The sequence below is a fragment of the Zalophus californianus genome, chromosome 1 (assembly GCF_009762305.2).
Source record: "Zalophus californianus isolate mZalCal1 chromosome 1, mZalCal1.pri.v2, whole genome shotgun sequence".
NCBI classification, from domain to species: domain Eukaryota; kingdom Metazoa; phylum Chordata; class Mammalia; order Carnivora; family Otariidae; genus Zalophus; species Zalophus californianus.
In genome coordinates this window covers 26,091,882-26,119,051 of record NC_045595.1, presented here as the reverse complement: position 1 = coordinate 26,119,051, position 27,170 = coordinate 26,091,882, and the positions used below count along the sequence as shown (strand labels likewise).

General features: G+C 49.0%; 1 protein-coding gene and 1 long non-coding RNA gene across 8 annotated transcripts in view; one reads left to right on the top strand and one right to left on the bottom strand.

Annotated features, from left to right (window-relative positions):
* Positions 1-27,170, bottom strand: part of FLNB (filamin B) — a 143,243-nt gene that overhangs the window by 35,876 nt on the left and 80,197 nt on the right. For all 7 annotated transcript variants that reach the window (XM_027582673.2, XM_027582672.2, XM_027582674.2 and 4 more), the window contains exons 10-25: positions 26,994-27,120; positions 24,816-24,952; positions 23,345-23,538; positions 22,031-22,144; positions 21,114-21,257; positions 20,848-20,971; positions 20,351-20,511; positions 19,232-19,322; positions 18,765-18,934; positions 13,396-13,513; positions 10,878-11,140; positions 8,808-9,405; positions 7,959-8,132; positions 7,000-7,162; positions 5,907-6,067; positions 1,115-1,282 (exon numbers count right to left, since the gene is read on the bottom strand). In XM_027582673.2, the coding sequence (XP_027438474.1) occupies positions 1,115-1,282; positions 5,907-6,067; positions 7,000-7,162; positions 7,959-8,132; positions 8,808-9,405; positions 10,878-11,140; positions 13,396-13,513; positions 18,765-18,934; positions 19,232-19,322; positions 20,351-20,511; positions 20,848-20,971; positions 21,114-21,257; positions 22,031-22,144; positions 23,345-23,538; positions 24,816-24,952; positions 26,994-27,120 (2,907 nt within the window). The remainder of the gene's footprint in view (positions 1-1,114; positions 1,283-5,906; positions 6,068-6,999; positions 7,163-7,958; positions 8,133-8,807; positions 9,406-10,877; positions 11,141-13,395; positions 13,514-18,764; positions 18,935-19,231; positions 19,323-20,350; positions 20,512-20,847; positions 20,972-21,113; positions 21,258-22,030; positions 22,145-23,344; positions 23,539-24,815; positions 24,953-26,993; positions 27,121-27,170) is intronic.
* The window catches only part of LOC113916415, a 33,070-nt gene continuing 31,063 nt past the window's right edge, over positions 25,164-27,170 (top strand). The window contains exon 1 of the long non-coding RNA XR_003517931.1: positions 25,164-25,243. This is a non-coding gene — a long non-coding RNA (uncharacterized LOC113916415). The remainder of the gene's footprint in view (positions 25,244-27,170) is intronic.

Here is a 27,170-nt window from a genome sequence, read left to right as displayed (position 1 = left end):
CCAGCCCCATGACCTCATTTCCCTCAAACCACATCTGCCCTGAGCTTCAAAGGGCATAACCTCCTGCTGAACCCCATTAAGTAGAAAGTTCCTCTTCAAAGAAGGAAGCCCCCATTTGCCACTTCCATAAAGCCACGAACACATCACTGAATGAACACATGTGTTCATTATCTGAACACATCAGATAATTTAAGAAATTAGGGAGAGAATGGCACATTTTCAATGCCAGAAGAGGAAATGTGATTGCCTACCAATTAAGGTAAATTTCAGTGCACTTCAGGGCTTTGTCCCAAAATGGCCTGCTAGTCAGACCAAACCCCAGTTCCAGGCTGCCAACAGGGCAGGCCAAACTGTCAACAAAGGCCATTCCCAAGAGACCCTCTCCCTCCAGGAAGTTGGGACAATGACAATGCCATGTGTCATATGGGCTGCGTATCTGTCATTTCCAGAAATTTGGGGTGTGTTCCACATGGGCACCAAGGCACCTCAAAGAGAGTTATCACCTCCAAACCCACCGCCCACCCAAATTCCAGACCAACCCCGGTCACCTCCCCAATGCTGAGACATACATGTGAGAGCCCAAATACTACTTGCTCCATCTCACTACTTAAGAAAAATAAAAATTTAAAAAGTCACTTAGAGCCATATTATTAAATGGGGGAAAGACCACTAGAGAAATAAGAGATCTGCCTGCTTTTTAAAAGCAAGAGTTTCGGGGCGCCTCGGTGGCTCAGTTGGGTAAGCATCCGACTCTTGATTTCGGCTCAGGTCTCGATCTCAGGGTCATGAGGATGAGCCCCTCAGCGGGTTCCGTGCTCAGCAGGGAGTCTGCTTGAGGTTCTGTCTCTACCTCTGCCCTTCTCCCCCACTCACAAACGTGCACACGTGAGCATGGGTGTACTTTCTCTCTCAAAATATATAAATAAAATCTTTTAAAAATAAATAAATAAAAGCAGGAGCTTCTCCTGTTTAGCTAGAATATGGAACAATAAAGTAATTTAGGAAATTCAATTTTAAGTTCACGACCAAACTCCAAAGTCAAGCGCCCGCCAGGTCACGGGTGCCCTCACCTGGGGCAGGAGAATGCTGGCAGGAAGGCAGGATGCACACTCACCTCGTGGGCCCAGGACCCTCACTTCCAGAGGGGCCAGGCCAGCCTTGCTGCTGTCCACTGTGAAGGACTGTAAGATGCGGGCTCGGACACCGGAGCCCAGCCCGGGGCCAGCAACCTTGACCTTGCTCGGGTCCACGACATCCTTCACGGGAACTCTGAAGGGACTACCTGGAAAAGAAGTCACAGGATTCTGAGCACAGCTCACCTAGTGACAGGTGACCTGCCTCGTGTGCACCCAAAACTGCACCCCAGGGGCCCTCCACTGTTTGGACCTCAGTCAAGGCCTCCCGCCTTGCTGTGTGTGCTCCCACGTGCACCCACCACGTGCAGGCATCGTGCCGCGTGCTGGGCCCAGAGTGCTTAATGGCCCTGGAGGAACCTACAGTGTTGGGAGACGGGCAAGGTAAACAAGGAGCTCTGACATCACATGTAACAGATGCTGGGGACATGTCCAAGCATCGGTGGAACACTTAGAAGGCAACGAATCTCGTCTTCAGGAGGCCAGAGGAAGCCTTCCAGGGACAGCTAAGCTGAGACCAGAGAGTGAGGAGATAGCACCCAGGGAAGCAGATGGAGAAGGGCTTCAAGCACAGTGACGGGTGCGGGCAGAGGCCTGGAGGCGAGGGAGAAGACAGGCTGTTGAAGATGCCGAAGGAGGACGCTGAGGGGTGGGAGGAAGGAGCGCAGAGGGCTACAGAGGTAGGGAGGCCTTCCAGCCCACATCTAATATCCTCTACGCAAACGGCTCCTGAGGGCTTCCTGGAGTCCTCCCCCCACAATGTAGCCCACACCCTCCCACCACGAATGGCCTACTTGGTTCCCGGGCCACTGGGTGAAGCCTTGCTTTCTCCCTGTCAGCTCTGGTCCTCCCACAGGGCTGACCCCACAGGTGACACTGGGGGCCTCCAACTCTTTGAAGGGATGGGTTTTAAAGACCAAGGAAACAGGGGCGCCTGGGTGGCTCAGCCGGTTAAGCGTCTGCCTTCAGCTCAGGTCATGATCCCAGGGTCCTGGGATCAAGTCCCGCAGCGGGCTCCCTGCTCTGCAGGGGTCTGCTGCTCCGTCTCCCTCTGTGTGCCTTCTCCCTCTCTCGCTCGCAAATAAATAAAATCTTTAAAGATTTTTTTTAAATTAATTTATTTGACAGAGAGAGACACAGCGAGAGAGGGAACACAAGCAGGGCGAGTGGGAGAAGGAGAAGCAGGCTTCCCGCTGAGCAAGGAGCCTGATGCGGGGCTCGATCCCAGGACCCTGGGACCATGACCTGAGCCGAAGGCAGCGCTTTAACGACTGAGCCACCCAGGCGCCCCATAAATAAAATCTTAAAAAAAAAAAAAAAAAAAAAAAGACCAAGGAAACACAAAATGCTGTGTGATCAGGATTTGCAAGAGAACCACTAAAGAGAAAAAGTAGGGCTGGGCCAGGGTCCCTCACGGGATTCCCCCACCAATGGGGACTAAGTAAGACCTCCGCAGAGGTGAGCCAGAGACAGGAGCCCCAGTGTCCCTGGCATCATGCCTCCTTGTGCTACCAAGTCCATCACCAAGGGGCGACATGCACCTCTTGCTGTGCGCAGGAGTCCTTGTGCTCCCAAGGAGGCTGGCAAAATCAATGACTTCTAACTGCTACACAAACTCAGGTGTCTTCTGCTTTGCATCCCCCCAAATTTATCTGTTGTAGAATACGGTGGTAAATTAAAAAATCACACAAACAGAGGCCTTGGTTTTTTAACGATAGCTGGGTTTCAATGGCATCAAATTTTTCAGCTAACTGAAATAAACAGCTGACCCTGGCAAAGACAAACATCACCCTCCAGGCTGGGGTTTAGGGAAACAAAAGGGAGCTTCATTTCATAGAAAAACAGTTGAGAAGTTCAGTGTCAGCAGGTGATGGCGATGGACTACCTCTGAGGCCAATCTCCAAGTCAGAGCTTCTACTGGAAAGGGTCTGAACACGTAGCATGAGGGCAGCCAAGAACTAACAAGAAAACTTTAGACCCACGGTGGCAGATACCAAGCATTCCCTGCCGCCCCGTTCCGTGCCCCAGGCAGACATCAAAAACCAGCCACAGCAGTTCTTCTTCCTGATGCACTTTTTCCCAGTGGATCCAGTTGATCTAAAAGCCACCACCAGCCGACCACAGCTGACCCACCAGGGGAAACCAATACGCCACAGGGGGGAGGACAGCATACCTGGTCAAAAATAACCCACTAGGGGTTTGCACCAGGCCAGGAAACACTGGACTAATGTTTAACCAATGAAAATCCCCATGAAAGCAAATGAGAAGATAGCAGGTTGCCGAATGTTTCATAGCAATGCCTCATGAGTTAGCTTACTAAGAAGCCCAACACTAAGACAACCAACCAACACTTTTACTAAATAACTGCCTGGAGAAGGGCCTGGATCTGGAAGAAGCTCTGAGCGGCAACAGAGATCTGAAACATAAGGACGTACCATCTACCTCTGATGAGAAAACCCCAAATGGGTCTCTTTTCATTGTAATTCTCAAAGATGGCCACCTGCTTCATGCTCCTGGGTCAGCCATGGGGGCCCAAACCCTCACCCTCTTCTGCGAGGGGACTTCCAAAGCTGAAAGCATCAGCCAGACCTTCCCAATGAAGTCGGAACAGTGTTGCTGTATCCATGACCAGGAGAGGCTCTTCTCCACTGCACCTGCCTCCTTGGAGCTACCACGTCTTCTCTCCCGACAACAGCCTTCCACCTGTTCTCTGCACTCTCCTCTCCCATCCCTCCCACTTCGAAACTGCCACGCTCCCCCAATACCCATGGCTCTGTCCTCTGTCACTGCGCCCTGTTCTTTCTTGGTAGCAGTAATCACGAGAAGCTGCATAAACACCAGACAGGAAGTTCCCGGAGCACAAGAGCTTTGACTGTCTTGTCCATGGCTGAATTCCCCTTGCCTAGTGCTGACAGGGATTTAAAAATCTATGATCAGTGGCAAAGACATGTTTGAGGAGAAATTTACCAATTTAGTTTTTCTTCAACTTAAAACAAAGCCTTCTAAGAAAATCTAAGCCTTCATAAAATTAAGGCTTAAGGGAGTATCTGAGTGGCATTAATTTGAGCTGAATGTCTGTGCTTTCTGACCAATGTGAGGGGAAGAGTGAGTCTGTGTACACATGTGAATGTAATAAGGAGGAAATGTCTACAGATGCAGCAGTGTTTGGTCAATGCACACTCCAGCTTTTGGGAATCAATCCAGAAGCCCAAAAGCAAGCTCCTCAAGTCTGTTCCTTCTGCCTTAGTCTTATCCTGGCTTACGGCTTTCGGGGCAAGAATAACCCTGACCCATTCGAGGCTCTTCCTGCCCCAGGAGTCTTGGGGCAGGGTTCTGCCCTCTTTCTCACCATACCCAAGACAGGCATAGGCTGACTCAGTGGTGGCCCCCGGGGTCTTTTTTTTTTTTTTTTTTTAAGATTTTATTTTATTTGAGAGAGAGACATAGATAGTGAGAGAGCCAGAGTTGGAAGGAGTGGGGGAGGTAGAAGCAGGCTCCCCGCTGAGCAGGGAGCCCGATGTAGGGCTCGATCCCAGGACCCTGGGATCATGACCCGAGCCAAAGGCAGACACTTAACCATCTGAGCCACCCAGGCGCACCAGCCCCCGGGGTCCTTGTTTCCACACCATACCACAGTCATCTACCCATCTAGATGTGTGCTGCTGAATGGCAACCATTTCATTAAACACAACCAGAACCTATGGAGATTCATCCCCCTGGAGCATGAAAGTTAGAGGGCCCTTCGTTACTGAAGTCATATTTCTCATTGTTTCAATCATATATAGCAGTGGTTCTCAACTAGAGGTGATTTTGTCCCGGAGTGGACACTTGGCAGTATCTAGAGACATTTTTGGTTGTCCCAAAATGAAGGAGGGTAGGGGTGGTGGAATGCTACTAAATACCCTACAAAGCACAGGACAGCCCCCCTCCCCACAACAACAAAGAATTATCCCACCCAAAATGTCAATGGTGCTGAGGATGACAAACCTTGTTTTTGTTTTTTTTAAAGATCTGGTTTTTTTTATGTAATCCCTACACCCAATGTGGGGCTCAAACATGCAACCCCGAGATCAAGAGTTGTGCACTCCACTGACTGAGCCAGCCAGGCACCCGACAAACCCTGCTTTACAGCAAGTGTATATACTACATCATGAATTAGAAAAGAAATTAATAAATAAGAATTTGAGGGGCGCCTGAGTGGCTCCGTCGTTAAGCGTCTGCCTTCGGCTCAGGTCATGATCCCAGGGTCCTGGGATCGAGTCCCACATCAGGCTCTCTGCTCAGCGGGAAGCCTGCTTCTCCCTCTCCCACTCGCCCTGCTTGTGTTCCCTCTCTTGCTGTGTCTCTCTCTGTCAAATAAATAAATAAAATCTTTAAAAAAAAATTGAGTTTGTGGGTCTCTTTCGGCTACCAGGACTGTCCATGAAAAGCAGAAAATAAGAAAACAGGTATAAGGTGAAGAAGAACCAACCACAGACTAAAGTGGAGATTTTCACCTTTGTAAAAAAAAAAAATCAGCTTTCCCTTAAATTAAGAACTGGGTCCTCCAACACGTGCAAGATTTCCAGTCAAAATGCCAAGCCAATTCATTTTGCCAGGTTACCGGTCCTACTGGGAGTTGGGATATTCTTAGAGGTACAGCCATAAGGAAAGTTCTCCCTTTGCACCGACTGCAAATCTCAGACTCTCTTTCCCACTCAGAGATAAGCAAGATGAAACCTGCTTTCGTGCCAAATCGTTATTCTTTGGGTACCTTTCTGCGGGATCGCTTACCAGGGATGTGGGCTCCTCCATATGTGATGTTAACGTCGTAGTCCCCTGGAGCAAAGGGGATGTACTCAGCACTACAGCTTCCATCTTTGTTGTCTCTGCAGTTGATCTTCGACTCTGATGGTCCCTCAACAGTTATGCCGAGCCCACCAATGCCTGCCCCTCTGGAAAGGGTGGAAAAAAGAGGGAAGTGGTACTAGTGGTTCATGCTAGTCTGTTTATTGCCAGAATTATTTAAAATCTATCAACAATCCCAGTTAGCCAACCTGACTCAATTACTGAAAATTTCTCAACAATGTAATATACAGACAGCTCTGACTGCCCCCCCTTTCCAATGCTTATCCTTCATTGGTTTTTCACATCTAATTGCATCTGTGACCAATTCTAGTAGGACGACTTCTAATATTTCACTTAACTAGGAAATGGACTATATGTTTCTGCATTATCAAGTTAAGGAGCTGCCATCTAAGTTCTGGTTTGCTCAGCAACATTAGGACAATAACCAAGGGCTTTCTGGTACTTTTTGAGGTATACTTGGCCTCTCTCTGTAGCATTAAGTCTCTACAAAAGAAAATGCCTCATATACCATGAAAAAAAAAAGCCTCTCAAAAGTTGGGAGACTAGGACACATATGTAGAATATACCCATAAAACTCCTTTAGAGGGGCGCCAGGGTGGCTCAGTTGGTTAAACGTCTGCCTTTGGCTGGGGTTCTTGATCCCAGGGTCCTGGGATTGAGCCCTGCATTAAGCCGTCAGCCCCACTGAGCAGGGAGTCTGCTTCTCCCTCTGCCCCTCCCCCGACTCATGTGCACACGCACTCGCTCTCTCTCTCAAATAAATAAATAAAATCTTAAAAAAAAAAAAAGACTCCTTTAGTTATGAACATTAAGGAGGGCACATGATGTAATGACCACTGGGTACTATATAAGACTGATGAGTCACTGACCTCTACCTCTGAAACTAATAATACACTATATGTTAATTCATTGGATTTGAAGAAAAAAGAATGCAAGAAGGCAGAAAATAAATTAATAAACAAACTACCCAGGGCTACCCCTTTTAGAGTCAACACACAGATCCCACGGCCTTGCTCACCTGGTAACCACGGTGAAGACGCTGGGTTTGTTGGTAAAGGCCTCTTTCAATCCTGGTCCTTGGGCTTGAACCCGAGAGGGCTGGCAGCCTTCGGTTACAGCCACTTTGAAGGGACTATGTGGGATGGGTACATCATCGTATGTCACCTCCACTACGTGGAGACCTGTTCAAAACGACAAGCAGAAACATATTTGCACAGGAGTCACCTACTTGTGGGAAATAAGCCCCTCCTACAGAGTTTCATCCAGCACTCATATCTATCCACTAGGGCCATGTTACTGGAAACAAGCAGGTTAGAGAAATAGTACAATATTGAGATGATCTGATTTTTTAAAAACATAGCTGTTTATTTATGCTTTCTGTTCATCTGGCAGCCACACAGCCCTCCGTCCCCAATACATATACAACACACAAGGCCTCTCCCCCAAGCAAATATCACTAACTCTGTATTCAAGTTAAGTCATCTTAAATGCACTATCCTGATTTGGAAAAAACTTCCTCCAGTCATTAGCCAAGAGATAAAAGGAAATCCATGAAATAGAATATACATGCATCTACCTAAAGAGACTGAATATACCTCTACCAAAATATTTATAGTGCTTTTTTTTCTTTATCCTTTCATGATTTATCAAATTTTTAAGTAATTACTAATATTCAAGAAAGAAATTATGTTTAAAAAAAAAAGATACAAATGGGCACTATGCCATGACATCAGCCATAAGCCTCTCAGAGGAGCCTGAGGCTAACCCTGGCCCAGATGTCACACACCAGGGCCAGCACGTCAGGCACTGAGTGCACAGTGGCTCTGCTGGGGAAGATTTCCGCATGTCCCTGTCACTCTGTCCATGCCTCTGCTGAGACAGGCCAGACACATAGGGCAGGAGTGAGCACCAGTCACCAAAGGAAATGGCCCAGCGTAGCTCTGAATGATGGTCATGTCCAAGAAGAAGTCCTCTCACCTTTCTCGAAGGGCGTGTACTCCACCTGGTAGGTCCCATCAGCATTGTCTGTGACAAAGCACTCGGTAGAGGCCCCTGAGGGGTTGGCAATGTGGGCTTTGATGTGGTCGCCCCCCACCTGTGTCAGGGGCCGTGAATCGACCGTGAAGTCGGTGGTGGCTTCGCGAAACACGTCTGCGGAGCAATCACACAGAGGAGAACGTCACCAATACCCGGGACCTCAGACCAAATCCAAGAACCAGGGTTCTCGGCACTTTAGGTACATTATGTCTAAGTTCAGGGACAGCAGACGGCTGTTTTCTCTGACTCTCCAAATCAAGAGTATTAATGACCACCTCCCCCTGCCACCACCCTGCAAAAGCTGCTTCTTCCCAGGTGGCCTGTGGAAGCCCCCACCCATGACAACACGACTCCTTGCACACTTTTTGGACAAAGGTGGGGCTCTCGGACAGGTTAAAGGGAAAAGACAGATCTACTCTGCAGCAAGTATGGTAAGAGCACCACATTTTAAACCTTTTCAATGAGTGCCAAAAATGAAAGATCTTGAATTTCCACGTAAAAATCAAGATTTCTGGCTTTGCCAGAAAAATAGGAACATCTGCAGGCAGCGCTGGGCCCTGCTCCCCCTGGAGAAACAAAGCCAGGGTCGGCAGCAGAAATGCCACGTGCTCACCTGCTCTGCTGTGGTCCCTCCCTTCCTGATACCGACAGCACAGGTGGGTGTTTTCTTATGCCCCACCTGGCCCCCGTGGGCATATCTGTTTGCAGCTCTGAGTCTCTGGTGACCCCTAAGTCCCAAGTTATTTTGCAACCTCCCCCCACCCCTTTTTTTTTTTTAATGAAACCCACCTTTTCCTTCTATTCCTGGCCCAAAGACTTTGACCCTGCTGGTGTCCACGGCAGGCTCCACCTTGACCCTGGCGGGGAAGTGGGGCACCAGCTCACCGCCATACTTCATGGTCAGAGTGTACATGCCGGCAGTCAGGGGCACGTAGGTCACCGCGTAGGTGCCGTCTTTGTTGTTTTCAATACAGACTTCGGCTTTTGCTCCCGAGTCTGAGATGGCTTCCAGGCCCAGGGCCCCGGGCCCCGCTTCCGAACAGTCAACACTCAGAAGCCCGGCTTCGCCCACCTTCCCATGCTGGAGACCTGGTCCCAAAGCCACGACTTTAGAGGGGTCGAAAGGCATTTCAATGTCGGCTTTGAAGGGAGAACCAGGTATGTGGACTTCTTCAAAGAGAATGTTGACAAAGTACTCCCCAGGCTTTGTGGGCAGGTAAGAGACGGAGCAGGTCCCATCACCATTGTCAGAACATTCAATTTTGGCCTCGCACGGACCTTCCACAGTGAGGCCCAGACCTCCTGTGCCTGCTCCTTTGGTGTCGATGGTGAACTCAGCAGGCTTGCCCACGAGACCACCTTCAAGGCCAGGACCATGGGCCTTCACCTGGTTGAAGAGAGTAAAAGTCACAGTCTGCCTCGGCCAGCCCTCCTTTACTACCCCAGCCTGCACTCAGCGCTGAGCTGCCTCTCACTCGAGGGGCCCTTCTCCCTGGGGCCTACCTCGTGTCAGACCGACACCGAGCTGGAGCCACAGTGCAATCCAGGCTCCGAACGGTTATGAGAGGGAGACACGCCTGTGAGCTCATTCAACACTGAAAGCCACAGCACAGAGGCGTGGTCCTCTGTGGGGGTGACTTCCCTTCCTGCCGTGCCCAGCACTTCTGAACCACAGGGCCGGAGGTGGAGGCCTGACATCTCGTCTCACAGACACATTCAGGGCTGAACGCTCGTAGGATGGTTTTATGGACCTCCCTGTTGCTTTGACAGCTACACCTCCCTCAACAAACTCCCCATAATAAAACATGACCCTAGAGTGGTGGGTATGTGTCATGATACATCTGTCCAAACCCGTGGAATGGACAGCATCCCGAGTGAACCCTCCTGTACACTATGTATCTGGGGTGAACAGGCCGTCAATGCCGGTACATCAGTATGAACAAATGCACCGCGCTGCTGAGGGATGGTGATAATGGGGAGGCACAGGGGGTAGGAGGGTAATCTCTGTACCCCCCTCTCCATTTTGCTATGAACCTAAAACTGCTCTAAAAAACTAAAGTCTAGGGGTGCCTGGGTGGTTTAGTCGGTTAAATGTCTGCCTTCAGCTCAGGTCATGATCCCAGGGTGCTGGGATGGAGCCCCGCATTGGGCTCCCTGCTCAGCGGGGAGCCTGCTTCTCTCTCTCCTGCTCCCCCTGCTTGTGCTCATTCTTTCTCTCTCAAATAAATAAATAAATTTTTAAAAAATATATTTAAAAAAAGCCACAAAAAAACTAAAGTCTAACACAAAAATTTAAAAACCAAACGAATAAACGAAACTGCTTTTACAAGAGGGTGGGGATGGGGCTTTCAGCTCTGATTCAACAAATAAGACCGTTTTTACAGGATTCATGCCGTTCAGACCACTGAAAATACTCTAAAACCCTTGATTCGGGGCTACTAGGAAGAAATGATAATGAGACTCATATATTTTGACATTGAGCTATATGGCTTCTGCAGGGTGAGCTCGCCCTGCGTGCTGGACACGGGGCTGAGGCCTCCACCGGCACGATCTCGCCTCACCCTTACAGGCTCACTGTGAAGCGAGCGCTGTCATTATGCTAACAAGGGAAGGGGACAGAACTCAGAGAAGGGGACTCCCTCACCGCCAGAGAGCAAGAGGAGCAGTGGGGAGGACACCCGGCTGCCCAAGGGACCCCTCCGGCTGAACTGTAAGAGAAAATACTTCTGTCAGCCATTGAGCATGGACCTTCCTCAGAAAACGATTTTCTACAGGCCTTGGTCAAGCAGGATCAGTGAAGGACGCCCGTGTTATATCTGATGATAGGAGACAAGTCCGGGTACAGAAATGAAAGCTGACCTTGGTGGGGTCTGGTGGCAGTGAAGCCTCCACCGTGTAGGGGCTCCCAGGCACGGGGTGTCCATCGTAGGTGACATCTACAGCATACAGCCCCTCCTCCCGAGGGATGAACTTGGCCGTGCTGCTCTCCCGGCCCACCACGGGTGCCACCATACAAGGCACAACCTTCCTCGAGGGGCTCAGGATCGTCACATCCAGCTTCCCTTGGCCTCCTGCCCCCTTCGTGTCGATGGCGAACTCTTGACCCTTCCCAACTTCGACTCCTGGAAAAGGGGGACACGCCCAGGTGAGGAGCTGGCCCTTTTCAGCAGCAGGAACCGCTGAGAGCAGAACAGTGAGGGTTCCCTGGACATGAGGCATTATCTCAGCCCGGGCAACAAGCGAGGGCAGATGCAAGGACAAGAAGCAAGACTGAGTCGGGGTAATCAGCATTTCCCCGGATAACAACCAGTATAAGAACAGCTACCAGCTAATGATGCCATTAATAACAATGACAGCTGACACTTACTGATACAATAATGACAGGTTACTTAAAAACCAATAATGATTGGTTACTTAATGACTGCACTTTATCCCCAGGGCTGAGTACAGCATACCACCTCCTTTAATTTTTACCACAACCCTATAGGGTATTTATTAGTTACCAATGGCTTTAACAGATGGGAAAACCGAGGCTTCGAGGCGAAGGAATGTGTCCAGGGTGCCGTACGCAGCAGACCACAAAGGTGGGACACACACATAAATTTACTGGACCCCACAATCTGCTCTGCCAACTAGTAAATTATAATCTGACACTGTCCTCTCTCCTTTACTTACTTTTGGTATAACTTTATATCAAAACATTACCATAAGCCAATGTTTTATTTACTAATTCTTGGAAGCAAATTTAATCCCACAGCCAACAAGGCAAAAGTCACAGAGCTGGCCAATGCAGGGGCACCGAAGTGAGTCTGAAGAACTGACTCTCTATACTGCGCTGCTATTTGAAAGGTCTCTATAAAGCAGGGCCACAGAAAACCCATGTGTTGTATTTGACCAAAAAAAAGGGAAAGGACTCTGAACCAAAATGACAGCATTGCGAGCATAGGGCTCTCACCACAAGCCAGGGAAATCCTGACTCTAGGGCAGTATGGGGCCTACCAAGACCAGCACCTCCGAATCACAAGCAAGGCAGCCTTGGAGCACCATGGCCCAAAGGCTTTTCCTAACCGGCATTGTGCTTTTCCTGGTCTGGAATTGAAGCCCTAGGTGTCTTAGAAGAAGCAGCAATGAGGAGACACATGAAAGGACTGGCCAGTGACTTTCATATGCTCAGAGCTGGCTGCCCTCCAGGGACGGCTTCAGAGAGCCCAGAGCTAGGAGGTGGCCTCATTCACAACTCATGCGTTTGAGTCACAGGTGAGTGAAGGTGCTCCTTGATGGTCCACTGAGACCAAAGAGGCCTGCCCAGGGGGTATGCACTGAACCCCACGCGACCCTGAAATCAGGTGAGTGTGTGCTACAGAGGTGTGGCCAGGCTTCAGCCACATGGCAGATCGTGCCAACAAGGGGACAGAGGTGTGAATATTCTCCAAGATGCACTGCTCATGTCAAAAGGCAGGCTGCAAACATATGGGTGTACAGGCATGACTTTAATGCAAAATGAACACTGCCAAACGTTTGCTGCTGACGCATATGCCCACACAGATGGGAGAGAGAAGGTCTCAAAGGACAGACACTGAACGGATAACCCTGATTCACCCTAGGAAGAATAAGAGGTGACGGAGAGAGTGGAGTTTACTCTCAACGGTGGTGTTTTTTAAGAGGAAAATGGATTTATGCCTTATTTTGTGTAAAAAGCAGAATTTTACGATTATGTGTTGAACTTCTGAAGCTGAGTGATAAGTACATCAGTGTTTATATTCTACCACTGTCTTTACTTTTGTATGTTTGGAATTTTCCCTAATACAACAAATGAAAACACTTTAAAATAAATGAGCTTACACGAACAAGATACCTACCAAGCTAAAGGAATATTGGGGTGGGGGTGGGGGTTGCATCAGAGTCGCGGTTTCTGAGTGCCGGGGAGTTGGCTTTTATGCTACTGTCCACCCTCATGTAGATCCCATGGCCAAGGACAGCGAGCACAGTACAAAGTCCCCAGAAGGCAATGCGTCCCAACTTCTATTTGCAATGAAAACATCCCACTGTGATGGCAGCAGTTACTGAAGGCTGACGACGCGCCAGCCCCTGAATTATGAGCTCATTTACCTTTCAAAATATTCCCACGAATGTCAGTGTGCTTGACCACCCCTCCCCCACTGCGCGATGAGGGAATGGAGGCTTGGGGAGGTTAAGCGCAGGTAGGGTCCCAGAACGACCCCACCACGTGGCCCCAGTTCACACCCACGTCCATCCCACTGCAAGGTCTCTTATGGCAGAGTCTGCTTCCCTGCAAATTGTCTTTTGAAAGGTATCTAACTGGCGGCCCCGGTGGGTGGTCTTCAGTGACCCGTCTCCCCTGCATCCACGCACTTACTGTTCTCCAGCCCATTAATTCTGATCTTGCTCAGATCCAGCGGAGCGGCCACGCCCACGGTGAAAGGGCTTTTAGGGATGGGGTCGCCACCATACGTCACCAGCACCTGCATACAGCCCTGGAACGAGAGGAAACCGAGTGCACCTTTGGGCACCAACATCTAACTTGCTGTTTATTTTATTTTGTTTTTTTTAAAGATTTTATTTATTTATTTGTCAGAGAGAGAGAGAGAGAGCACAAGCAGGGGGAGTGGGAAAGGGAGACGCAGGCTCCCGCTTAGCAAGGAGCCTGATGAGGGACTCGATCCCAGGGTCCTGGGGTCCTGGATCATGACCTGAGCCGAAGGCAAATGCTGAACCAACTGAGCCACCCAGGTGCCCCCTAACTTGTTTAAACCTGTCTTCTAAATCTTTAATTCTTCCAGAGACACAGGGCACTTGACTCCAGTGGATTTAGAAACACCACAGACATATTTCTCTAAGCTTCTGGCCCCATGGCAAAAACAAGCGAGAAGTGAGATAAAATCAGAGCAGCCTAAGAACAACAGGGGCGACTCAATAAGCATACTGTACGCTGTGCTTTTAAGCATTTCCTTGACTCAATTTCCAAATAGTCTGAAGGGGTGGTTCCCACTGTTGTCCCCATTTTTCCAGGAAAGGAAGCTACAGCTCAGGGAGGTAGAGTCACTTGCCCCAAATCACATGCCTGGTAGTATGAGAGCTGAACCTCATACCCGTGGCACGCAGACCCGCGTCCCAGCTGCTCGGCCATACTACCTCCTGCCCAGCACGCACCCGACCCCGGCCACGGGTAAAGCTGCCATCTATGGGAGCCTCTCACTGAACAAAACCAGCTTTTTCTACGTCTCGGAAATCAATTTTAGGCCACCAGACTGTGAAAAGGATCTGCACACTAAAGCAGCCTCTAAACTCCCACATCTATGTCACGGAAAGAAAAGTTTCAAGTGTAAAGGGAATCCTGTCTGTGGGTTTGGCAGGCCCATTGTTCGAAGCCCTGGGGGCCACGGGAGCGCGATACAACTGCATGTGCAGGGTGGTTCTCCTCAGGCTGGTCCCGGCCCACTCCCTGCTGGCTTCCCCTCTCCCGGCGGCTAAGCACCCTTCCCTGCCAAACCCAGACTCCATGAAAGCTCAGAGCTGTCTCAGTAGATGAAGCTCTCCCTCACCTCAAACACCCCGGCCAGAACGTAAAAGGCCGTGGAGGGAGAGACGACGCCCCCCCAAGGATCCGGGGGGCTCACCAGAATTCAGGTTCTAGTGAAAGCTGTCAGTGATCAAGTGTTAAAAGGGTGTAGCTTTTGGCCCACATATATTTTCTCCCATTGCTTTTCATAATAAAAAAAGGGGGGGGGGGGCAAAAGCCAAGAAAAAAATTGGTTGCATCAATGAAGGAGGGAGGACTGATTCTCCAGGATTTATTGGCAGTGCACACAAACCAACTGGCCCCCTGCCTCAAGGGTGTAACGTTTCATGGTAGAACGTGCACGGGTCCGAGCCAACAGAGCTGAGAGCCAGCCCAGGACAGGACAGGTCTCCTCCTTGTAATAAGGAAGTCAGGGAGTGACTTGTGGCTTCAGCCACTGTGGCATTCCCATCATGCCAGCTCGTCCCGAGCTTCCATTTGCCCACAAGTCCCTAACTCCTTGAGGGAGAGGCCTCACGGCTGACCATGGGTCATGGAAAAACCTTCTCTACCAGCCCTGGAAGTCTTCTGATTGCGTCTCTGGAGTGCCACAGGAGAGGGAAAAATCCTCTTTCAGTTAAGCCTACCCATCCCATAAAAGAAATTGTGTTCTCATTACCAGTTATGAAAAAAACAAAACAAAAACTCAGAGAGGAAATGAACTCTACCTCAAATAACCTAACAAAGGGGAGGAAGAAATCTTAAGGGACTTATACCTGCAATGGCCTGTACCGTTTAAGGTTTCCTCTGGGCCCCAGCTAAGGAACGGACTGCGCTTTTCCCCCAGAGTGGGGGTGACATCAGGAATGTCGGAGCAATGACCACTGGTGCATTTCACCACGACCTTGCTGACTGCAGGACAGTTTTATTCTCCCCCCTCTGCGCCTCTAAGACCTTAATCCCACCCTGCACCACACACGAATGTAAGACTCTGACCCAAGAGCTCAGGTGAGGACAAGATAAAGTGAGCCACCCACAGCCCCCTCCTCCAGAGATCTCTGGAACAGGCAGGGGGCTCAGTGAACCCACAGGGTCTCCTCGAGGCACCCCCAGGAAGTAGGTGGGGTTGCCGATTCCCAGTGGCTTCTGACCTGGCGGGTCATGGAGTTGCTGCCACCAGCTTCTCAAAGCGCTCGCTCTACGTGAGGGACTATGGGGTGAGAGACTGAAGTTCCTTGAGGTCACAGACAACCAAAAGCACAGAAGGCAAAAATCTGTGGGTGAATATGGCATTGTGTGATCTCCCTTCCATAAAATCAAGCCTTCTGTCTGACCTTGGGGAGGATCCTCAAGCCCCAACCCAACAAGTGACACCCCACCAAGGCAAAACGAGCTCTGACCACGGCCTTCCGACAAGACCATAACTGGTCCACTGCAGGTCAGCGGGCATCATCAAACTGTGGCTCAGAGACCCTGCAGGGACAGCTTTTCATACAGCACGGCCCGTATTCTGAGGGCAACACGCTCCCCCTGGGCCAGGACCCACTGCCATCTCTCCACACACCAAACAACTACATTTCTAGAAAGTTCCAGCCTGTTATTCCCTAAAACGACAACAAAAAGGTACGCCTCTGGGCACCAGCCCTCAAAGTATCCTCCCTGCCTCCATGTTGGGCATGGCCTCTGGGCTGACCCAGGCCTCTTTTTTATCTTTTCCTTTAAAGATTTATTTATTTATTTATTTATTTGAGAGAGAGAGAGACACAGAGAGGGAACACAAGCAGGGGGAGTGGGAGAGGGAGAAGCAGGCTTCCTGCTGAGCAGGGAGCCCGATGTAGGGCTCGATCCCAGGATCCTGGGATCATGACCTGAGCCAAAGGCAGATGCTTAACGACTGAGCCACCCAGGCGCCCCGACCCAGGCCTCTTAACCACATCCAAGGGCACAGCTCAAAAGACAAGCTTATTTAACCCAATCTTGAGCTGTCTGCCGCTCTTCAGAAAAGAGAGATCAAAGGTGCATGAGGATGTGTTGGCCTCACTGTCCCTACAAAGTTCTCTGCCTGTGTGTAGAGGTTCCACATTGTGTATTCACCCTTTAAGCCATAAATTCATGTGAAGAACCTACAGCATCAGGCCCTGTGCTCAAGACTGGGAATGGAAAGATATATATAGGACATGATATCCCATCATTGGGGAACTCACCATCCAAGAGAAGAAATTCAATTTTTTCTTCGCCATAGAAAAATATGCAGAACTGCAACGTGCCCAAAAAATGAAACTGTAAATCTTGTTCTAAATGCTAAATAAGAAGGACCAGAGAGGCACCACTCACACTGGAGGCAGGGACTGACGCCAGGACTCTGCCAGGCTCCTTGGACATAGGACAGGCAGCATTTGAGCAAAGCCCCAAACAGCCACTGAGCTTGCCGACAAACCTGCCGTTCTCCAAGAAATGGATGAACTTGACCTTGTGTGATTTTGAAGTAAGAAGCCTCCCTCTCTAGCTTCCACCTCTGCCCCAAATGGCAACAGGTTCTGAAGCCCTTTCTGGGGGTGCAGGCCAAAACCTGACTCTGTCTTAATGTCTGCAACTTACTTTCTAGAAGCTTAGCCAAAGCCCAAAAAGGTTTATAGACAGAGGACAAAGCAAGATGTTTTTAGAGGAGTCTAAGACCTTGTGACCTTGACCAGTGTGCATGGCCATGCTTTCTGGTACCTTCTCCTAAGCAATGTGGAGAATTGGCAACAAGGATGATGTCAAGCTGATGCTCCCAATGGTGAGGCTCCCGCCAGCCTTCTGAAGCGTCAGCAGGAAAATAATTACCCACGTAGCACTGAGCAGCCTGATGAGAAAAGGTTATTCTACGTACAAAAGTATTTTTACCATCACTGATAATGAACCCCTCATTAAAGTAAAAACAAAAACCACAGGAAGAAGGATGTCTGCATATAAGAGACCACATCTGTACTGAGGCACACAAGAACTCACCCCAGACAACCCCTCCCACCGCCAAAGAGTCCATCTCCAAGGACATGTAGCCCCCAGTGCAAGGGGACACCTGCACCACACCCCTCATCCTCACCATACCCCTCATTCCTTCCCACTAGACTCCGGGCAGCCCCTCACTGAGGGCCAGGCAGGAGGGATGCTTCTCGGGTGGTGTTTCTACAGAAAGCATCCCCCCTGTTCTTCTACAAAGGGTTCCTCACAGAAGCGGGACTATTTTCCGCAGGAAAGAAAAAATCTGAGAGGTTCAAATGACCGTGTAGAATGCTATGCATAAAAAATAGTAAAATCCAGGGCACCTGAGTGGCTCAGTTGGTTAAGCAACTGCCTTCGGCTCAGGTCATGATCCCAGAGTTCCAGGATCAAGTCCCGCATCAGGCTTCCCTGCTCAGCAGTGAGCCTGCTTCTCCCTCAGACCCCTCCCCTTGTGCTTGCTCGCCCTCTCTCTCTCTCTCTCTCTCTCTCTCGACTGCTCAATCTCTCTCTCTCAAATAAATAAAATCTTAAAAAAAAATAGTAAAATCCAGGCTTTTCTTCTGGGTTATCTGTTCCTCACACCCCAGAGGTATGGCCATGAAGCCAAACCCAATTTTGAACAAATTAAACAAGAATTCACACAGAGAGGCAGAGAGGTCGTTTTTTAGGTGCTTCTTGCCTAAAATAATCAGAGCAAAGTAGCCTGGATCGTAACATCCTGTGTGTGTTCCTGAATCTTGTGGGGCCCTAGATAGTATTTCGGGCCTGAGGGACTAAAGGCTGAACTGGCTTTTGAGACCAACCCACTCTACCACCTTATATAAAGGGCCAGCAAGAAAACACACAGGCGTCACCCTTCCTCCCCTGTGAGTAATCAAGAAAGACTGAATGAAGGGCAGCTGGTAAGGATGGGAGAGTGTGTGGGGTAAGAGGCAGACACTAGGTCCCGAATTTCAAGAGCTCCCTGCTTCTGCTGAAAGCCAAAATGGAGGTGGGAGGTGGGGATGGGGAGTCGGGCTAGCTTCCCGCTCTAGTTTCCCGCTTGTTCTTAGGGAAACCTTCAGGACCACCTCACAGCACTAGCCAGGCCTCTTGCCAGTGCTCCTGGGGACGCTCAGAATGACAGGCACGAAGAGCCCGTCACCCACAGAGGAGCACCTCGACACAGCACAGATCGCAGCCTTGGTGTCCAAAGGGTCCAGCCCAGCACCGAGGGGGAAGGGGCAATGGAAGGACCCTACCTGCTGGGTGGGTGTGTATTTGACAGTGTGGGAGTAGTCATAATTGTCGATGATGTCCAAGTCCTTCACGGCATCTCCAGGAAGGGCGCTGCTGAACTGCACGTTCAGCGGGGCTTTTCCGGCCCCTTTGGTGTAGACCGTGAAGTGGGTTGGTTTCCCGTTTTCCACACCTGGAAGGAGAGACCGTGAAGTGAGGAGACAGGCCTGGCTGGCGTGGTTTCACTCTTCAACAACCAGACTGACAGGTTCATCGGCACCAGCCCTAGGAAGGCGGTTGGCGACGGGGGCCGGCACTCCGGAGCACTGCCAACAGCTCGGGCAGGAGCACTGCCCCTGCTGAATGGGACCCCCAAGAGAACACCTGCCCTGGGTGGAGATGAGGCCCTCAAGGTCCCTGGACCAAACATGGCCATGGCCACTGGCCCGCAGAAGGCCTCTAGGATGGCCTGTCCCGCATGCTCTCGTACCTGCTTTGCTGAGCCCCGGGCCTTCTGCCTTCACTTTGCTGGCATCATGGGATGGGTCAACTTTCACTCTGAAAGGACTGGCGGGGATTTCCTGTAGGGGAGACACTATCTCAGTAGGAAAGCCCCTGAATCGTCTGCCGGAGCTTAGCCTTCTGCACAACGCGAGGGGGGGAGACCTCTGTGACTCTGGTGGGTGGCGGGCAAACTTCCATCCCCGTGGGTTAAGTCTTCGTACTCTAGCCTCAGGTAGGGGCCACCAAGGGTCACTTACAAATGCCTGGACCCCTCCATCACAGGCTTTGACCTGCTTAGTGCACAGCGGAAGGAAGGTTTCCTACAAACGAATCTGAAAACTCTGAGCCTTCCACACCAAAGTTGAGTACTTAGGATGCAAAAAATCCTACCAAGAATATAAAACCCCAAATGACAATAACATATAGGGTTGGGCGAAAGGACATGTCCTCAGGTATAGTTCGGAGCTAACGTTTGGGGAATGGGAGGAGCTGATCAGAAATAGAAGGATTATAATTCTTCACAATGGTGCAGGTTATCAGAAAAAAGGCAGAACAGGTTAACCGGATGAAGTCAATTCCAAGACCAAGACCTTCAGGCACAGAACTTTCTCTCTTGACATTCCTATCCTTATGTGAAGTTAATTTGAATCACCAGGATTCCACTGTTCCATTTTAGGTACCACTCGCCTTCTCCTCACCTATCACATGTAAATATGAGCTCAGTCTGAAAGTTCAAAGCTCCTCTCCCTATAAAAGTTTAGGGGTCAAGGCCAAAGCCATTACTTCAAAGCAGTCAAAGCAGAACACGTCTAGAAGTTCATTTCAATCAAAAACTTTACAAGCATTTATAACAAACCAGTCTCCTGCCAAAGCCCTGCTATAACCACTGAATACGCTGTGCCTCACTTTTGTTAGAAAATGGCAATAATTTAGTTCTGGGTGCTTCTTGCTTTTTGTTTTCTTTCCCCCCTTCATGGTTTTCAGGAACCAGAGAGGAAAACCTGAGCAGAATTCTCAAGACACGGCCCTATTGCTTTAAAAAAAAAAAAAAAAAAAGGAAATACACACACAGGTGGCCAGAAAGAACCCAGGTCCAAACACACACCTGAGATGCAAAGAGAACTTTGATAGTGTATCGCCCGGCGGCAGGAGGCACATATTTGACCGTAAACGTGTCGTTGGCGTTGTGAATAATGTCAAAGTCCACGTCTTCCTCATCCTCACTTAACACCCGGGCATCACATTTAATGCCAACGCTGACATCACCTGGAACAGACCAGCTTATGAGCGCACCAGGGTACAAGAAACAGCATGTCCCATGCAATCGCTTCCAGCTCAGCTCACCTAACACCCCAAAAAAGCAATTGGGAAGTTTCCAGTAACAAGCCTGACAAAGGGAGGGTGCTAAGTCAGGGCTTTGGAGGAGGAATAGAGGATTAGCAAAGTTCACCAAGGAACTGCCACAGATGCTCATTAGATGAACAATTCCCTATGCAGGTGCACTGCTTTCTGGCTCAAAGTTCACCGCCCTTCGAACATTCCAGAAAGAACATGCTTCCTCAAGGAGCAGCAATTACCGCACTGGGGGAAGCCCCCTCTTACCTTCCCCAGCCTCAGTACAGTCCACTGTGAAATGAGTAGGCTCATTTGCCTTCAGTCCACTTCGCTCCACGCCTGGCCCAAACACCTTGACCTTCTGGGGATGGCTACCCTGCCCGATACTGACCTAAAAAGAACATGGCAGAAAGTTATAACCAAGTTTTCCTCCACTTGGACCCAGTGAAACATTGTTAGTTAGCATGGAGCCCAGACCCACCATAGGACTTGGCTTTTTCATACAATGGCCAGGATTATGCTTCACAACCTACCCTGTAGGGGCTGTGTGGGATGTTCACACCTCCCCAGACCACAGCAATGGTGTGCTTGATGGCCTTAACCGGGGTATACGAGCAGGCATACGTGCCGTCCATCCGGCTCTTCATCTGGATGTCAATGGGCTGGCCTTCCCCATCCTGCAAAAGAGCAGGGGCAAAGAAGAGAAACTGGCCCTCACACAGTCTTCATCAAACAGAGCCGCCATGGCTTCCCAAGACCATCAAGTCACCACCCATCCAACAAAACATGGAACAACTATGATATGCCATCACCACAGGTGATAAAACACTGCCTGTATTTATTTGTTTTTCATAAGAGCCAATGACCCTAATAGAAAGCCATGGCCACTCAATACTTCTTAATTTGGGGGTGCCTGGGTGGCTCAGTTGGTTAAGTGTCCGACTCTTGATATCAGCTCAGGTCATGATCTAGAGATCGAGCCCTGGCATCAGGCTCCCTGCTCAGCGGGGGTCTGCTTGAGCTTCTCTCTCCCTCTGCCCTTCCCCTCACTCAGGTATGTGCTCGCCCACTCTCTCTCTCTCTCACTAAAATAAAAAAATAAATCTTTAAAAAAATACTTCTTAATTTTAATTCCTGCATTTAAATTCAATAAACACATTTAATAAATTCTTATTTACAAACCTCCTGTCATGGCCTAGGTAGCTTTAACCACACTGAAGGGCATGTACAGGGAAATCTGAAATCAAGCCTTGTTTCCAAAGAATACAAATCATAAAGATGAGAAAAGCACCGTGCTTTACATATTAGAATCCCATTTAATAATAAATATTCTTATGATTCCCAATATGTGGATGAATAAACAGGATCAGATGAACTGAGCAACTTGCCATTACAGTGACAGATCGTGTCTCCTGATAATTACCTGCACAGGTGGACCCTGGAAACTTACCTGAGCAAATATCTTTAAGGGAGCTTTTCCAGCATCCTTAGGATCCACGGTGAACTCACACAGGTTGTTGACAATGCACCCAGATTTCTCCAAACCTGGCCCGTATGCTTGGACCTGGGGCAAAGAATAATGATTCTCTTTCTGTACAATGCCCCAACGAAACCCCCTCTATAATGACCAGTGACCAGGGAACAAGGTAACAAAACCACCTGAGTCTGGTTTCACAGTACCTATGTAACAGCATGGTTAGGGAAGGAAAATGCTCAAGTAGGTTGTAACTCAAAAATTAAACACAGTATCATTAACCTCCCAGGAGGAAGAAAACTCTCAAAAACCCAGCCCCAAGCTAGCCTGGGGCTCCATGCCTTATTCTGAGCAGATATAGACAACTAGTAACCAGGGCAGGGACTTCCAGCCATGCCCAGGTTCAATGTTCCCACATGGAGGGGGCTCAGAACCTTTACCACAGACGTTCCTAAGGTTTACAGCTTCCAGAGAGAACAAAGGACCAGCCGTTGGCCAACAAGGAAGAGCAACCGGCCCAGACCGACACCAGCCTACAAAGAGCTGCCTGTGTGTGCCAGGGCAGCACACATGGGGGTGTGGAGGCTTCCTCCTAGCAGCCAGCCTGCCTCAGACTCGATGCTTATCAGCCTCCTAAGAGTGTGACAGAAGCTCTTAGAAACACTGCTCCAATTTAAGAGAAGGGAGCTGCGGAGAAAAAGAACACCTTTCATTTATGAAGAGCAGCCTCCGCAGCCCCCTGCATGAGCCAGGCACTGGGCGAAGGGCTGTCTTTATGCACGTTAGCTCCTTGAATCATCCCAGAAACGCTGGGAAGCAGACACTGCTATCATTCCACTTTAAAGAGAAAGAATCAAGAATCAGAGAGGTTAAGGATTGACTTGCCCAACATTAGAAAAGTACCAAATGGGGGCGCCTGGGTGGCTCAGTTGGTTAAGCAACTGCCTTCGGCTCAGGTCATGATCCTGGGGTCCCAGGATCGAGTCCCGCATCGGGCTCCCTGCTCAGCAGGGAGTCTGCTTCTCCCTCTGACCCTCCTCCCTCTCATGCTCTCTCTCATTCTCTCTCTCTCAAATAAACAAATAAAATCTTAAAAAAAAAAAAAAAAGAAAGAAAAGAAAAGTACTTAAGCGGTACTACCAGGATTCCAACTCAGACCAGTGTCCTTCCTAAGCTCTACATGGCCCCTTGCTGCCATCCCTCAACATGCTGCTTGAGGTCACTCTCTGGGTACCACGGAGAGGGCCAGGAGCCAGGAAGAGAAAACAGAAACATGACAAACAGGCTCACCAGATCCGGGTTGTAGTCTCCTGCAGCTGGGTGGATGAAGGCCATGTATGGGCTGTCCTTGATGTCTTCGTCATCACACATGATGTGAACAGCATATTCGCCAGGTTCCTTGGGCCAGTACTTGACATCACATGACCCATCATTCTGGTCATCATACTCAATCTTCGCCTGGGAGGGGCCTTCAATAGCAAAGCCTGGGGGACAGGGTGAGAGGGACCCCTGGTTGCATGGTGGGAAGAACCTACTCTATGTTACTACCAGCTCACTCCCTCAAAGCAAGTATCAGCCAGAAGCCTGAAATCAGTGTCTGTCCCTTTTCCACAAAACCAAGCCTATTGAGTCTTCACTAGACGTGGAAGGGTTGGATTTTTATGTTTTTTTAAACATCATCTAACAAGTCAAGTCAACCAAAAACTTAAACCAATGCCCACACTTTGCCCCATCAAATCAGGTTCTGGGTTTTTGTCTGAAGGAAATAATCAAGGATATGCATAAACAGTTAGGTACAAAGTATATGTACCCAGCACTGTTTCTACAGGAAAAGCGTAGAAATAACCGGAGAGCCTAACGGTAGACATATCCATGCAATAGAATTCCAAAGAAGCCATGGAAAATCAAGACACAGCCTCTATTTATCTAAGGCAGGAAGATAGGAAGATTACCCCTAGATATTTTTTGTGGAAGATGAATATTTACAAGTGCATGTATAGAAAAAAGTCTAGAAGGATATGCCCAAGGTTTAATATCATACCAAAACACTGATTCTCTCTCTAGAAGGAAATACTAAAGGTGATTTCTTCTTTTTCCAAGTTTGCTTATTTTTACCACCTAAAACGGACAGTCATTAAACTATGGCCAGTGGGCCAAATTGACTCACTATCTACTTCTGTACATAAGGTTTTGCTGGGACACAGCCACCTTCCTTCACTTACGTCCTTTCTCTGGCTGCTTTGGTGCTACCACGGCCGCAGCAGGGAGAATATGGCCCACAAGACTAAAATATTTGCTCTCTTGGCCTTTTAGAGCAGGTTTGCTGACCACCGTTCTGGAGTAATCCTGTATACATCAGATGTGTATTTAATATACACTGTTCTGCTCCGAAAAATATTTATTCTCCAAATTTCTAATTTCAGCAAAATTCATTCATTCATCTAAACTAAGAATCAATCAACAATATTTGCTAAGTGCCTCCTATGTTCCAAGCACTGTTTCAAGCACAACATCCACAGGAAGCCTCTACCATGAGGTTTAGCGGATGAATGAATGAAAGAAGAGACAGAGGGCAACTTGAAGGGCAAGAGGAAAATGAAAATTGCAATCCCACAGCGGTATTAAGAGTTGGGCTTGGGGGGGTCAGGAGGCCAAGGGGAGTGAGGCTTGGAGGAGGCCCCAACTCTCAGTCTGACACGGGGACCCAAGCCTCATGTCATCTCAGCCCCCCAGAAGCTGTTGGCCAGCCGCTTCCACCTACCCAGAGACCCCACTTCAGAGCCAATGGACTCTACCACGAAGTCCGCCGACCGCCCAACAATCCCGCTGTGGAGGCCAGGGCCCCATGCACGAACTTTCTGCATGCCTGCTTCAGGGCCAACTTGAACCTCAAAGGGGCTAAGAGAAAAGGAACAAAGAGCATTAAAGGAGAGCAAAGAAGGGACTAAATACAGCCATAAGCTGTTTACACATATTTTTTCCACTCCTTTTACCTGGAGTCCCAATGTCCAGCCAAGCCCTTCCTCCACACAGATGCCCCCACAGCCATTGTTATGTCAACAATATAATGTACTGTGGCTGCCTCGGGGCACTCAGGTGGCCACTAGGTGGGTACTCAAGACAACCTGCCTCACCCTATCCATCTGATCATTCACCTTGTAAGGCTCACCAGACCATGAGCTCTGGAAGGTAAGAGAGTGCCTACTTTCCTGTATCCTGCTTATATTATATGAACAAGGGGCACCTGGGTGGTGCAGTCAGTTGGGTGTCCAACTCTTGGTTTTAGCTCAGGTCATGATCTCAGGGTCCTGGGATTGAGCCCCACATCGGGCTCCATGCTCAGCGGGGAGTCTGCTTGAGATTTTTCTCCCTCCCTCCCGCTCTGCGCCTCCTCCTTGGGCTGTCTCTCTCTAAAATAAATCAATAAAATATTTTTTTTTTAAGTGTTTTATTTATTTATTTATTTATTTATTTTAAAGATTTTATTTATTTGAGAGAGAGAATGAGAGATAGAGAGCACGAGAGGGAAGAGGGTCAGAGGGAGAAGCAGACTCCCTGCAGAGCAAGGAAGCCCGATGTGGGACTCGATCCCGGGACTCCAGGATCATGACCTGAGCGGAAGGCAGTCGCTTAACCAACTGAGCCACCCAGGCGCCCCAAATCAATAAAATCTTAAAAAAATATATATATATATATAAGAAGGAAACTAACTTGAATAGGCTTTATCTCACACATGAACAAGTGAGTTTGTTTTTATTTTTGTTTTTTAACGAATAAGCTGTAACTTCAGGAGAGTAAAAAAAGCAAAGGGGGTGCCTGGCTGGCTCAGTTGGTAGAACATGTAGCTCTTGATATTGGGGTTTTGAGTTTGAGCCCCACGGTGGGTGTAGAGATTGTTTAAATAAATACACTTTTATTTTGTTTTTGTGGTTTTTTTTTTTTTTTGATGATTTATTTGATAGAGAGAGAGACAGAGAGAGACAGAGAGAGAGGAAACACAAGCAGGGGGAGTGGGAGAGGGAGAAGCAGGCCTCCCGCCAAGCAGGGAGCCCGATGTGGGGCTCGATCCCAGGACCCTGGGATCATGACCTGAGCTGAAGGCAGACGCCCAATGACTGAGCCACCCAGGTGCCCTATTTTGTATTTTTTTAAAAAGATTTTATTCATTTATTCATGAGAAACAGAGAAAAAGAGAGAGGCAGAGGAAGAAGCAGGCTCCCCTTGGAGCAGGGAGCCTGATGTGGAACTTGATCCCAGGACCCTGGGATCACAACCTGAGCCAAAGGCAGATGCTTAATGGACTGAGCCACCCAGACTCCCCAACTTAAAAAAAAAAAAAAAAAAATCTTAAAAAAAAACGTTTGCTTAGATTCCCAGAACCCTATCATGCCCAGATATTTCTCAAGGTAAATGGAATTTATTCAGAGTTTAAAGTTGCCCGCAGGAGAGCTGGGGAGGGTGAAGAGGGGAGGGTAACCATGATGCCCACAAGGCAAAGCTGTAGACTGTGTCCCTTGGCTCCTGACTGCACTCACGTAGAGAATTTTAATATAAACCATGGCAGATTTTATCCCCATGGCATTCCTGAACAGAGGCACACATTGAAAGAAAGAGAATCTTAGTTTATATAAGGACATATAGACACACAGCCCATTTGCTCTCTATTACTGCTCCTTCTGGCTTCCCTGCCTCCCCCCAGACCCAAACCGCCAGCATTTGATTTAAAGCAAGGCAACCGAAACCACAGTGACTTTCTGCTGTTTTTGAGAACAGGCCAAATGTCTGTGTGCTGCTCTGAAAAAAACAAAAAACAAAAAACAAAAAAAGCTTTCAACAAAGCAGATCTCCTTCCCTCCTGCAGCCCGGGAAGTAACCGCCGTGAGCCTGCTCTGGGCTGAGCACGCCTCCAGAGAAGACGCAACTCCAGCTGGAGACTCACCTCTTTGGAATGTGGTGTCCCCCCCACGTGATGGCGATGCTGTATTTCCCCGGGGTGCTGGGGTAATACTCGAATGCGTAGACTCCCTCCAGAAAGCCTTTCTGTTTCACCAGTTCCTCCAGACCCTCTGTGGGAAGAAAGCACACCATCCTTCCAAAGCAATTCCAGGCTCCCAAC